This window comes from Symphalangus syndactylus, chromosome 5 (genome assembly GCF_028878055.3).
Source record: "Symphalangus syndactylus isolate Jambi chromosome 5, NHGRI_mSymSyn1-v2.1_pri, whole genome shotgun sequence".
In the NCBI taxonomy this organism is placed as follows: Eukaryota; Metazoa; Chordata; class Mammalia; order Primates; family Hylobatidae; genus Symphalangus; species Symphalangus syndactylus.
In genome coordinates, this window is record NC_072427.2 from 21,402,573 (window position 1) to 21,416,059 (window position 13,487).

The window sequence follows — 13,487 nt, forward strand, 5'->3', positions numbered from 1 at the left end:
CTGGCTTTTGCAGGGGTGGATCTGTTTGTGGTTTGGCACTCCTGCTGGTTGGTCCTGGAGCAGCCAACCATGTTTCACTTCAGCATGTGGTATCCAGGGATGGAGCAGGGGAGCCACAGCTGGCTTTCCAAGGCTGCTTCCCAGCCCCTTGTGGGCTGGGTCTCTCCTTTCTGATACCCTTATGAATTAGAGTCCCCCTTTGGGTCTAGACACTTGGCATTGGCCAGCTTATTCTTTGTCCATTGTGGGTCTGCACTCACAAATGTAGGAGCTTTTCTTCTGAGCCCAAGCTCTAGGAGAGGCTCCTGTGCTCTTAGGACCTTGAATCACTGAGGGTTGGCTGGCCTTCCCCTCTTGGCATGAATGGAGGCTCTGCTATGCTGGGGGCTCCATCTCTGAGGCTTGACCTACTTATCTGTGTGTCTCCCTCATGCACCAGTGTCCCTGGAGATGAAAGGTGCAGGGTGAAGTAAGGCCCCTGAAACAATGATGGGATGGGACACCTGGGCTTGTAGCCTGGCATGCTCAGGAGCCTGGCCCATGGTCAGTAGCTTGCCTATTGTAATGGGTCTGGGTCAGGATTCCATTCAACCCCTTGATACCTGGCCCCAGCCTGGCCAAGAGGCACAAGCTGCCTTGAAGAAAGACTTGCCTGGGTGCTGGAGCTCTGGCCACAGGAAGATGGGCAGGCATGGTAAGACGGAAGCTGCCTTGGACAGGCCGGGCTGTGCTGTTTGTTGTGGGGAAGGCCAGCTCTGAATAGCTCTTTGCCTCTCCTAGGAGCACCTTCTGCTCCATCATTGCTCAGCTCACAGAGGAGACCCAGCCACTATTTGAGACCACGCTCAAGTCCCGGTCTGTGTCCGAGGACAGCGACGTCAGGTTCACCTGCATCGTCACAGGTAAGGAGGCTGTCTGTATGCTCCATGCCAGGGCCTCTGCACAGAGCAGGGTCCAAGGAGGCTGTGAGGACAGGAATGGTGGGGTGGCGGGCTGTGTGTACAAAACTATGTGAGGTGACGTTTACTTTCTGAGCTTTCTCTCCAGTTTAACATCCCTGTGTGGGCTGGTGCCCTTTGCTTCCCCCATTCTGGAGCCACATATATACCCTACTCTTCTTCCGAACCTGTCCTCAGTGAAGGTTCCTGACCCTCAGGCATACATCCATGACTAATGGCCTTATTTGTTGCAAGAAAAGAAGTACTCCAATGGAAAGAGATCTTTGAGGCCATCTTCCTGAGTATCCCCATGTTATAGTTGAGTAATTTGAAGGTTGGGAGTCTCAAGCCTGAGAGGAGAATTGCATGTGGTGATTCTGACCACAGATCCTGGAGGCAGACTGCCTGGCTTGGAGTCCTGGCTCATCCCCTTTCCAATGATGTTACTGAGCACGTTATATAACCTCTCAGCTGCCTCATCTGTAAAGTGGGGATAATGATAGGATGCACTTCATAGGGTTATTTGAGATTGAATGAGTTAATACATGCAAAGTGTTTGGAGTAGTACCTGATGTATACAGTAAGTACCATATAAGAGTTAGAAACTGACTACTGTTATTTGCATTTCACTGAGCTTCGTGGTGGAATTTGAAGCAACCATTTGGCAGAATAGGAAGCAGAGTGATACTCCTTGGAAAGGGAAGATAGTGGGGAGTGCTGGGAGGGTGGTTCCAGACATTGCCTCTCCCCCAGACTACCCAGTAGAGACTCCAACCTGACCAGCCTCAGGGCCCGCAGGACCCACGAATGGGTACCCACCCCTCCCAGCTGTGCAGCTATCAGATCCCAGGCCCAGGCTCCCTCTGGAGAGCCTGTTGTTTCTGTAAGTCAAGGTCATTTGTGGTTTCCAGCTGTGAATTCTGGGGGACTTGATTACCCCAGCCAGTAAACAGCTTCTCAGTTGGGCAGTTCTCACCCTTACTCAACCCTCTGAGCTGCAAACTGAGAACACTCTGCTCCGAGGGACATAGGTATGCATCCCATACCTTTGTATGGGTATGGTGAATTTCACAAGTTGTCTGTTTCCATTGTCATTGCATTCTTACAAATGCCTATGAAGTAAGTGCTATTTTTAGTCAAATTTTACCAAGGAGGAAGCTGAAAGAGGCTGATGCGTTGCCAAAGTCCGCAGCACTAGTGAGGGAGACACTGCTTTTGCTCTCCAGCATCTCATGCTGCTTCCCGCCTGTGTCTCCTGTGTTACTGTGGCACTTACAGTTTGCTAGAAAAACCCGGTTCTTTCACAGCTTCGTGCTTTTGCACATCTCATTTTCTCTATTTAGAAAGTCCTTAATCCTTCTTTTTAAAGAAAATTAAATTTTACTTTGTCAAATAAATATATGCACATAATTAAGACTTCAAATTATACTAAAAGGCATATTTCAAAATACAGCAGTTCACCCCTCTCAATTTGTCTTCCCAGAAGCAACTGTTTTCAGCTTTTAGTCGTTTCTTCTGGCATGTATACATTTCCATCATGCTGAGTACTACGTGAAATTCTTCAGTTTTAGATGTTCTCTGTTGTCTTCCTGTTATGGTAGATAAGGAATTAGCTCTTTTATGCCATCATTTTCTCTGTTTCCCTAAACTTATCTTCTTCATATAATTACGTTGACAGCAGTTGTGGAACTTTGGTTCTTGTCTTCTTAGTTTAAAAAACTTTAAACAAAAGACACACAGCAAAGGAGATAGGACAATTTATTGCAAAGGAAAAAGAATACTGTAAAAGTTAGGTGCAGAATAGACAGGACACCCTGAGAGAGAGAAGATTCAGCACGGGCTTCTTGTGAGGATGAGACAGCAAAGACTGGTACCTAGGGCAACTCCCTTTCTGTAAGTCTTACATGATTATTCATGAGGAGGTAGGAAGAGGTGTTGCTCGGAAGCATGTTCTGGGTGGTCCTCTGGGTGCACATGCGCAGTAGCTGTACATGCTTGTTTATACATCATAAGTATCTGGGACCACAGACGCATGCCAACACACCCATGCTAATGAGACATGCATCTTAAATCTCCACCCAGGGGTGGTTTTTTACTATTCCAATGAGCAAAGGGTGAGTTTGAGGACAGGTAAAATCAAAATGCTCCTGCTCTCTACATGGGAATTCCCTCCTGGAGATAGCTTTGCTTGAATGAACTTTACAATGCTCATGCTGGGCCTTATTGTGTTGACTGTATGGTCCCGATGGTTGCTGTGTCCTGAGGACATGGTTACTTCCTTGACTCTTATTAATGATAGTTTTCTAAAACTATCCTGCTTCAGTTATATCATAATTTTTGCTTAAATCAACATTTACTGTTTACCTTACTATGCCTATGTAATATTATTCATAACTGAACATTGTAGCATACTATGCTTATATTTTTTTCTTTTGTTTCTTCAAAGGTTAGTACTTTCCATAGTTTTTCATTTGTTTCTTTTTTCTGTATCTGTTGCTAATTTTTCTTATACCTCCTAATAGCCTCTTAATACAATATTCTGCAAGGTCAGTGACATCAGTAATCTGGCAGTTACTTTCCTTGGAGATATTCCTCTTGGAGCTCTCCATTCTTCTTTTATCTGAACTGCTAGCCTTTTAGGGCCTGATACACAGCTGTTATCCTGGGTCTTCTCTTTGCTTTTCTGTGGGTTTAATTCAGTTTCTTGGATCTCATGTCTTCCTTTCTTGGTTTATTTTTTTGCTTTATTGAATACTGCCCCATTGGTTTCATCAGGTCCTGAAGATGGTGCAGTAGCAGAGGGCATGGTGATGGCAAGGTCTGGACCTTGCTCTCCCTTGAGTCCCTCTGGTCTAATGTGCCTTCGTTTCTCTCTGCATCTAGTACACAGTTACCATCCTCTAGATTTGCTTTACCTCTCTTCTGTGGTAACTTTCCTGCTTTTTGTATTCTACATTTTTTTCTTTCTTGATTTACATTCTTGTTTTGGTAGCTTTCTAGAAAGAGTACATGGGAAGTAGATGTTGGATTCCTTGTGTCTGAAAATGTTTTTGTTTGTTTGTTGGTTTGGTTGGTTTGTTTTTTGTTTTTTTTTTTTGGTGGTTTTTATTTTTTTATTTGTAATTTTTGGTATTAAAATGAGTGTAAAAATACATTCAACAATTACAATAAAATGGTCAATTTCCTCAAAAGACACAAAGTCACTCAACTGGAAATAGCTGGATATCTATGAAAACCGCTGAATGTATAGTTTAAAATCTTCCCATAAACAAACTCCAGGTCCAGATGGCTTCACTGGTGAACTTGACCAAATACTTAAGGAAGAAGAAACACCAATTGTATTAGTTTGCTAGGGCTGCCATGACAAAATACCACAAATAGAGGGACTTCAATAACAGAAATTTATTTTCTCCCAGTTCTGGAGTCTGGAAGTCCAAGATCAAGATGCTGGCAGGGCTGATTTCATTCTGAGGCCCTTCTCTGTGGCTCAAAGATACCACTTTCGCTCTGTGGCCTCACGTGGCCTTTCCTCTGCGCATGCCCATCCCTCGTGTGTCTTTGTGTGTCTAAATTTACTCATCTTATAAGGACACAAGTCATGCTGGAGTAGGGCCCACCCTTGATTCCACTTAATCACCTCTTTAAAGGCACTATCTCCAAATACAGCCATATTCTGAGGTACCACGTGTTAGAGCTTCAAATTACACATTTAGGGGAGGGGAAAACAATTGAGCCCATAACACCAATTACACACAAATTCTCCAGAATATGTAGATAAAGAAAATGCTTCCCAATTCATTTTACTAAGCCAACATTATTCTAATACCAAAACCAGATAAAGACATTACAAGAAATGAAAACTACAAGACTATGATTCCTCATCAACATAGATAAAAACATTCTTAACAAAATATTGGCAAACAGGCAAATGCTGGTAAACAGGAAAATATACCATGACCTAGTGGGGTTTATCCCAGGAATGAAAGATTGGTTATGCATTAAAAATCAGTCAATGTAAATATACCATACTAACAGACTAAAGAAGGAAAGCCATATGGTCATCTCAACAAATCCGAGAAAACAAAACAAATGCCATTTGACAAAATGGTTGGTTTGTTTTTTGAGGCAAGGTTTCCTCTGTCACCCAGGCTGGAGTGCAGTGGCATGATCACAGATCACTGCAGCCTCAACCTCCCTGGCTCAGGTGATCCTCCTGCCTCAGCCTCCTGAGTAGCTGGGACCACAGGCATGTGCCACCACACCCAACTTATTTTTTGTGTGTGTGTGTGTGTGTGATAGAGACTAAGTCCTACTATGTTGCCAGGCTGGTCTCAAACTCCTGGGCTCAAGCAATCCTCCCACCTTGGCCTCCCAAACTTCTGGGATTATAGCAGGCATGAGTCACTGTGCCCGGCCTCTTTTTTTCTACTTTACTTTTTCTTGGGAATTTGGCTGGGTATAGAATTATAAGCTGAAAATAATTTTCCTTCAGAATTTTAGACATTGTTCTATTATCTTTTTGCTTCCAATGTTGCTTTTCAGAGTGAGAAGACAGTTTGATCCTAATTCCTTGCATGTGACCAGTTTTTCTCTCTGGAAGCTTCTAAGAGTGTTCTGGTATTTCATAGTGATGTATTTCAATATGGGTTTCTTCACCCTGGAACATGCTTAGATGCTTTCAGTTGGAAACGGAGAGCCTTTAGTTCTGGCAAATTTGATTTTATCCTCCTGTTTTCTGTCATCTTACATTACGAACTCCTGTTTGGATAGCTGTTCCCCTGGACGTGGACTTTTATTTTCTTATCCTTTATTTCCCTTTCATCTATTTGTCTTTCGCTCTACTTTCTGGGAGATTTCCTCAGTTTTATCTTTCAACTCTTCTACTGAATTTTAATTTCCCAGGGTTTTAATTTTTGTCATTTTCTATAGCATCCTGCACTTTTCATGAATGTAGTATCTTTTCTTAGCTCTGAGACATTTATTAATGATAGTTTTCTAAAAGTTTCCTTTTCCTTGCATAGTTTTTCTTCTGTCTTGCTTTTTCTCTGTTTAATTTAATTTTATCATTAATCTTCGATTACAGGCTTTCCTCCCATATCTAGAAATCTTTGGCTGTCAGATAATGAGCAAGAGTAGGAGACTTAAGAGCTGATCAGAGGTTCTGAGCAAGGAGGAGGGGCCTGAAAACTTGGCTGTTTACTGTAGGGTGACCTAGGTAGCCACTATTGGGAACTGCCAAGTAAGTTTCTTTAGTTCCTTCCTCTTGGACTTGCTAGGTTTCCTAGCAAACGGTTTTCTGGGAGTTATGCAGTTCAGAGGGTTGGGTGGGCTCTCAGCATAAGACATTTATTTGATGATATATGGTTCTTACAGTTTTCTATCTTTCATAGAACAGTCATGCCCTCAGTTATGCTGGCTTACTCTCAGGGCAGACTTTTACATTTCCAAATAATAAACTTCACCTTCGGCTGTGGTGGAGAGGGCGCAGTCACCCAGTGAGACAGAATGGGTGAAGGGTTCCGGAGATTTGTTTTTTAAGCACCTTTTAACATTTCCTCCTTCCTCTTTCTCCCAGTTCCAGAGGTACCAAATTGCCAATTCTTAGGCCCTTTGGGGATTTTCTGGTGTCGAAAGGATAGTTCTCAGTTTCCTCCACTGCTAGCTTAGGGTTGAGCGGTCTTGAATCCGCTAAGTCAGTTTCCACTTGTCCTTCTGCTTTCTAACTTTCAAAATTTTGTTGCTCCTATTACTCTCCTTGCCTGTTCACTTTATCTTTGTGCTTTTACATATGTTGATTAAAAAGTCTTTTCAGGGCAGTTTAGTGAGCTTGAGGGAGGGTGTGAAGATAGATCGCGTGTTCATTCTGCCTTTTTACCTAGAAGCCTACTCTTTTTCTGCCTGGCAAATTCCTTCTCATCTTTCAAGGGGCTTGCCCTCTGGGAGGTCATCTCCAGTGTTTCCAGGAGAGCTCTTGCTCCATCCTCCACCACATAGTTTTTTTGTTTACACATCTCTCTCTCCAACAAGATCGTGACATCTACAAGGACAGGGCACACACCTGACACATCATGCCTCTCCAGAGCTGGCACAAAGATGCTCAGTACATATCAGATAACCACAGTGAAGCTTGACTGTGCTGATGACAAAACCAGTACCTTTTCCACTTTCCATATTGCCTGTTCATTTCAGCTGCAGCTTTGGTACCTTGGTAATGGCAGCTGCAGTGGGGACCTGGGACCACTTGAGAGATGCACGTGTCAGGGATGGCTTTCCCTCCTCTCCTTTTCCATTCTGTTCTTTGTAGCCATGGAGTTTAAGAGCAATGTGGAGATGTCAGAATCAGTCTGGCTTATAGAATCATGGGGTATTTTATCAAATGCTCCCAGTGTCATCATGGAAGTAAGTTGTTCCCTGTTTCAAGCCCAATCCAAAGGAGCAAGCTTTTCTGCCACATCTCATGATGACCAGGCAGGGCTGCTCAGACATTTATTTTATGATATATGGTTGTATATCATACAACCTACCTACTGTGTATATCATAGCACTTACTGTGCTGAGACCTACAACGCTACCAATGGGAGTCTGTAAGGTTTCTGGGGCTCTGGCTGTCTCTGATATCCATACCTTAGTCCATTGTTGATCTTCTCCTTTCCTGCCCCCACTCATCCTCACATGCATTCAGAATCTCAGCTTTACCTGAGTTTTGTATAGCACATTAGGAAAGAGGTCTCTATGATCACCATAGCACACCTCAAACAAGCCTTTTCTATTTAGCAAGGAGAAAATGCAGGCTGTAGGAGAAGGAAAGGAAGGAGAGGAGGGACAATGCAGAAGGTTCTGCAAACTAAAGAGTCAGGGTTAGACACAGGAGCTCTCTAGTCTGGAGAGGTGGAAGGTGGATGGACCTCTGGCTGAGACTGGCCTCTGTGTGAGGCTGCTATTCTGCTCTTGGCTTGTCTCCAGAGTGATCACACGTGCACTCTTCCTTCCTCACTGCTGATAGCATTTCCTAAACAAGGCTAGGATGAGTCAGCCCACCAGGGCCCTGTCAGGCAGAGGTGATGCTTTCCTGGTGGTCAGAACTTAGTCCAGGTGAGGGAGAGTCATCTGCGCCAGTGCTCCTGCTGGCTGACCTGTGATGGAAGCCCTTGGGGTCACGGAGAAGACAGGCAAGGTCCTGGGTTTCTTCCAACTCACAGTAGGCTTATGGGAAGATGGTGGGCCTCCGCTAGCCCCTGTCTCCCTCAGGGACCCCTCTGGCCAGAGTGCTACTGTCTTCCTTGAGGGAGCCTACTCTCTCCAGCACAGGGGCTTCCCTCCTCCACTCTCCTCAGCTCTTTGTAGATTCTATGTTGTGTGTGTGTGTGTTTGCATGTGGGTGCACATGTTCATATTGGGCTGGAAGGAGGAAGCATCAACAGTGGGCAGGTTGCACAAAGGGATTGAGTCTTCTGAAACAGGACCATGTTCCTGAAGAAACTTTTTTTAGAGAAGTAAGTCTAATATAATGACTGTTGGAAGCAAAAACTTATATATTGGTCCCAGAAACTCCAGTGGAAAGAGTACTGGAGAAAGGAAAAGGAAACCTAGGGCTTTGCCATTTGCCAGCTGTGTGACCCTGGGTGTTACTTAGCTTCTTTGAGCCTCATTTTCCTTTTGTGTAAAATAGGAATTAAAATACCAGCCTGTGTTATAAAAGAGAGAGATTTGAATTGTGGCTCTCTACTTGCTAGCTAGATAACTTTGGACAAGAGCTTTAATTTCATGAGCTGGGATTTCCTCATCCTTAAATTGGAGATTAGTAGCAGAGTACATTCCTCATAGGATTTTTGTGAGGATTAGATGAGATAATACATGAGAAGTATTCAGCTTAGTATCTGGCACATAGTAAGTCTTCATTAATGTTAGCAATCGTTTGCACAGGAGTGTTCTGAGGGTCAAATGAAATTCTATGTATTTGAAAGCTTTTTGAAAACTTTAAATTTCCATTCATTATTCTTTTGAATCGGAGCTTTTGTGAACTGGGAATGGTTGGGACAAGGCTGCAAGTTTCCAAGCTGGGTTCTTGAGTCAGGTCTGCTGGCTGTGAAACAGAGGTCACAGGGTGTGAAGGGGCTGAGGGAAGGCCACAGGCTCAAGTGCCGCCATGGGCTGTCCTGACCAGGGCCAGAAGTGTGTGCACACCTGCCTGTGGACATGCGCAAATGCACAGCTGGGAGTGAAGGACCTGGAGCCCTCCTGCTTTTATGCATTTTAGGATACAGTTCACATCATTCAGGGCTCAAGGCAATGTGTTCTCCCAAATAAATTTGCTTCCAAAGCTCATTGTGGCTATGAAGCCCTAAGCTGTCGGGTTGGCCCCCACTGTGTAGAGGCAGCACCAGAGGGTGGCATGGAGGCTGTGGCCCCGGCCCTGGGGCTGTGGGGTCCATTCAGCTCCTCCCTCCTTGCCCCACCCCTGCCCTCTTTCCCAAGGATTTGACTGGACTCAGATGCCCTGGAGACTGAGGCTGTGCTGGGCAAGTCATGGGGCAGGGAGGCTCTGAGCTGGGCCCTTGTAGGGATGAGATCATCTCACAGGATGGTGAGGACACCTGTGCTGGCTCTGGTCACACACACAGTGATGTAACCAGGGGGTTTAGCTCACAGTGGAAACATGGGGCTCGCTTTACAGCCAGGGCTGCCCAGAGTTTGTTCCTGGCCGACGCTGCTGCAGCCTCGCCTCCCCTGCTCCCTGCTCCTGTACACAGTTCCCCAGCATGCCCTTTGCTTGTCACTCTCCCTCTCTCATGTTGGGGTTCCCTTGTCAGGCATGCCCTTCCCATCCACCCTGTGTGTTCACCCTACTTACTCATTTACTTATCGTCCCATAGAGTTCTTTTAAGTAATTACCATACTCAGTGTCAGGCACTGTCTTAGGTGGTGGGGATATAGCAGTGAACAAGATACAGTTTCCACCCACATGGGACCTAAGTCTAGCAGGAGAGATAGGCAAGGAAATAGTCAATGACAGTATTGTGATTAGTGCTGTGAAGGGGGAGTGCAGGTGACGTGAGAGCTGAGGGGAAGCGGGAGATCAGAGGGACTGAACCCATCTTTCCTGAAATCCTGCCCACCCTCCAAGTTGAGTTCAGGTGGCACTCACTACAAAAGCCTTTCCTGAGTCCCTAGCCAGAGGTGATTGCTCCCTTCTCTGCAGCTCTAAGCACTTAGTGCATTGCTTCATTTATTCATCTATAAATATTTAATGAGTGTTGATTCCATACCAGGGACTATTCTAGGAACTGGGGACACAGCAGTGAATAACACAGATAAGTCCCTGCTGTCATGGAGCTGATATTTGTCATGGAAAGGATGGACGTAAACCAACACACTCCTAAGTGTATAATATATCAGGTAGCAATGTGTTCTATGAAGAAAAATAAACATAGTAAGAGGAATAGCAAGTGCCTGGGAGACAGTGTTGCTGCTTTACACGGGGTGGTAGGGAAGGCCTCTCTAGGGAAGTAACAGAGCCCTGCAGGAGTCAAAGCATGGTGCTCCTGTGGTGTGTGAGGCAAGCCAGCAGGACCACATCGGTGGGTGCAGCAAGCTGGGGGAGAGTGGAGGGAGGTGGGGCCAGCATGGTCACAGGGCCCAGATCACGAGGGCTGCATGAAATGGAGCTAATTGGGGTGTTTTGAGCAAAGGAGCACCATGATCTGACATTATTTTAAAAGGATCACTCTGTCTTTTCTGCTGAGAATGGGCTGAAGAGAGCCAAGCAGCGAGATCAGTGAGAAGTTTATTCTAGAAATTGAGGTGTGAGATGATGGGAATGTGGACCAGGCTGTTGGTGGGGAATGGCAAGGAGTGATCAGATTCTAGATATATTCTAAGGGAGGGCCAGCAAGATTGTCTGATGGAGTAGAGGTGAGGCAAGTAAAGGAATACAGCATTGCCTCCAGGTCTTGGCCTGAGCCAAATATAGGGATGAAGTTGCCATTTACTGAGATTTGTGGGAACTGGCTTGGGGGGTGCACTAAGGAGCTTGGATGGGACATGGTAAGCTTGATACCTCTTAGACTTTTAAGTGGAAATGCCAGATATGCAGTCAGAAATAACAACCAGGGTAAAAAACTGGGCTGGAGATAGAAATTTGGGAGTCCATGAGCATACATATATTTGAAAGCCACAGGACAGAATTAGGACCTCCTGGGTTGTGAGTATGAATAGAGAATGGAAAATGGTTCTGGGGCCTGAGCTTTGGGGCAGGTCTAGGTGGGAGGGGAGGACTGATGAAGAGCTCAGGAAAAGTGGCCAGTGAAGTAGGAGGAGCAGCCAGAAAGAGTGGTGTCCTAGAAGCAAGTGAAGCAAAGGTTTCAGGAAGTGGGGTTGGTGCTGCTGATGGGTTAGGCAGATGGGCATAGGAATTGGATTTGGCAATGTACAAGTCATGAGTGACTTTGACAAGAGCAATTCTGGTGCAGGAGAGGCTATAAAGTCTGATTTGAGGAAGGAAAATGAAGATAGTGAGTACAGGCAGCTCTTTCAAAGAATTTTTCTGTAAAGCAGAGAGCAGAGAAATGAGAGCAGGGGCTGGAGGAGGCTGTGGGGTCAAAGGAAGTTCTTTTTAAAGAAGGACACAGTAGAGCAGGCTTGTACGCTGATGAGAAAGATGTAACAGAGAGGAAAAGTTTGATGATGCAAGAGCGAGTGGGAATAATTGCTGGAGAAATGTCCTTGATCAGGCATGAGCAGGTGGGATCCAGTGAGGGGCCGCTTTACTTAGGAGCGTGGTGCATCCATAGACAGTAGGAAAGGCAGAGCACCTATGCAGATGCTAGGTGCATTGCTGCCTTGTGTGGGTGCATGCCATGTCTCACCTTTTTTATCACACAATAAGCTCCTGGAGAGCAGAGACCCTGTCTTATGTGCTTCTGTGTCCTCATAACCCTAACTTGCCAGTCATATGTACTTAATGTATATCTTTGAGTGAATGTAGGTTAGCAGTATCATTTCGAGCAAGTAACACAGATCAGTCAGCTTAAGAAATGAAGCAGGATTCATTGGTAAGTCCAGAGGTGCTTCTTATGGAATTGACAAGAGGAGGACAGCTGTGCCCAGGCAAGGAATGGAACTAGTACTAGTATCTTGGAACTCTCTCTATCTTTCACTTCTTATTCAATCCTGAACATCAACTTCCTTTTTCCATCTCTCACTGTAGTGTTTGCTTCTCAGTCCATGTGGCAGAACATGGCTGCTCTACCCTTTTGAAGCTAAATTTTTCAGATACAATGGTAGACTGTCTCTAGGTCCTAATTCCCAAATACTTGGTCAAAGAATTAGCTAGATTTGCTGATCTGGTGTCTGTTACTGGACCAATCCACTATGGCCAGAGAGGTAAGGGACACGTGACAGTAACAGCCAGGAGCTCCTCCTGTGGGTGGGCTGGAAGTGCCCAGAGAAGGGGCTGGGCAGACACCTCAGTCAGTGTCACTCCAGTGACAGGGTGGGTAGGAAGGTGTAGATGTGTGGACAAATGGATGATAGGTAAATGAATGAATGGGTGGACAGATAGGTGCTTTAGCCATGTTGTCAAATAATCCTAACAGCTCAGGAACCTAAAATGAAAGGAGGAGGGCTCTTGGAAGAGATGATCATGCTGGGACATGAGGGAGGAGACCTCTGAGGATAGAGCCCTTACTGCAGTTGAGGAAGTAGAATGGGCCACTAGAGAAGGAAGCTTATTCCCAGTAGCCAAGGATTTCTGGAAACTCCTTGTCTCCCTTCCCATTAGGAAGCTAGAAAGTTTCTCCTCCATATTTTCCTTCCGATTGCTGAAGGGGAATTGTTTTCAGCTTTGACAGGGACCAGCTTCTAAAAGTAAGCTGAGCTATCATACACTGGCTCGGTTCTTCCAGCAAGCCTCGGGCAGGTGGTCCTGTCCAGTCTCTTCAGGGGGTCTGGGAAGCCACGGCCTCGTGTTCTCTCCTCCCGTTATTATTATTATTATTATTATTATTATTATTATTATTATTGAGATGGAGTCTCACTCTATTGCCTAGGCTGGGGTGCAGTGGCAAGATCTTGGCTCACTGCAACCTCTGCCTCCTGGGTTCAAGTGATTCTCCTGCCTCAGCCTCCCAAGCAGCTGGGATTACAGGAGCCTGCCACCACGTCCGGGTAATTTTTTTGTAGTTTTAGTAGAGACAGGGTTTCACCATGTTGGCCAGGCTGGTCTCAAACTCCTGACCTCAGGTGATCTGCCTGCCTCAGCCTCCCAAAGTGCTGGGATTACAGGCATGAGCCACCGTGCCCAGCCTCTTCCCATTATTTTGGAACTGGCCTTGCTGCAACCCAATCTCCTGCTTCTTTCTCAGGATACCCAGAGCCAGAGGTGACCTGGTACAAGGATGATACGGAGTTGGACCGCTACTGTGGCTTGCCAAAATATGAGATCACTCATCAGGGCAACCGCCACACACTGCAGCTGTACAGGTGAGGGAGAAGGGCCTGTTTTGCTCTCTCTGCCCTCCCGAGGGCCCTTTGGCTGGGGTCCTGCCCTCA

At 45.7% G+C, this 13,487-nt stretch overlaps 1 protein-coding gene across 3 annotated transcripts in view; it reads left to right on the top strand.

Annotated features, from left to right (window-relative positions):
• Positions 1-13,487, top strand: part of ALPK3 (alpha kinase 3) — a 61,833-nt gene that overhangs the window by 9,333 nt on the left and 39,013 nt on the right. For all 3 annotated transcript variants that reach the window (XM_055277340.2, XM_055277341.2, XM_055277339.2), the window contains 2 exons: positions 781-902; positions 13,301-13,418. In XM_055277340.2, coding sequence (XP_055133315.2) covers positions 781-902; positions 13,301-13,418 — 240 coding nt within the window. The remainder of the gene's footprint in view (positions 1-780; positions 903-13,300; positions 13,419-13,487) is intronic.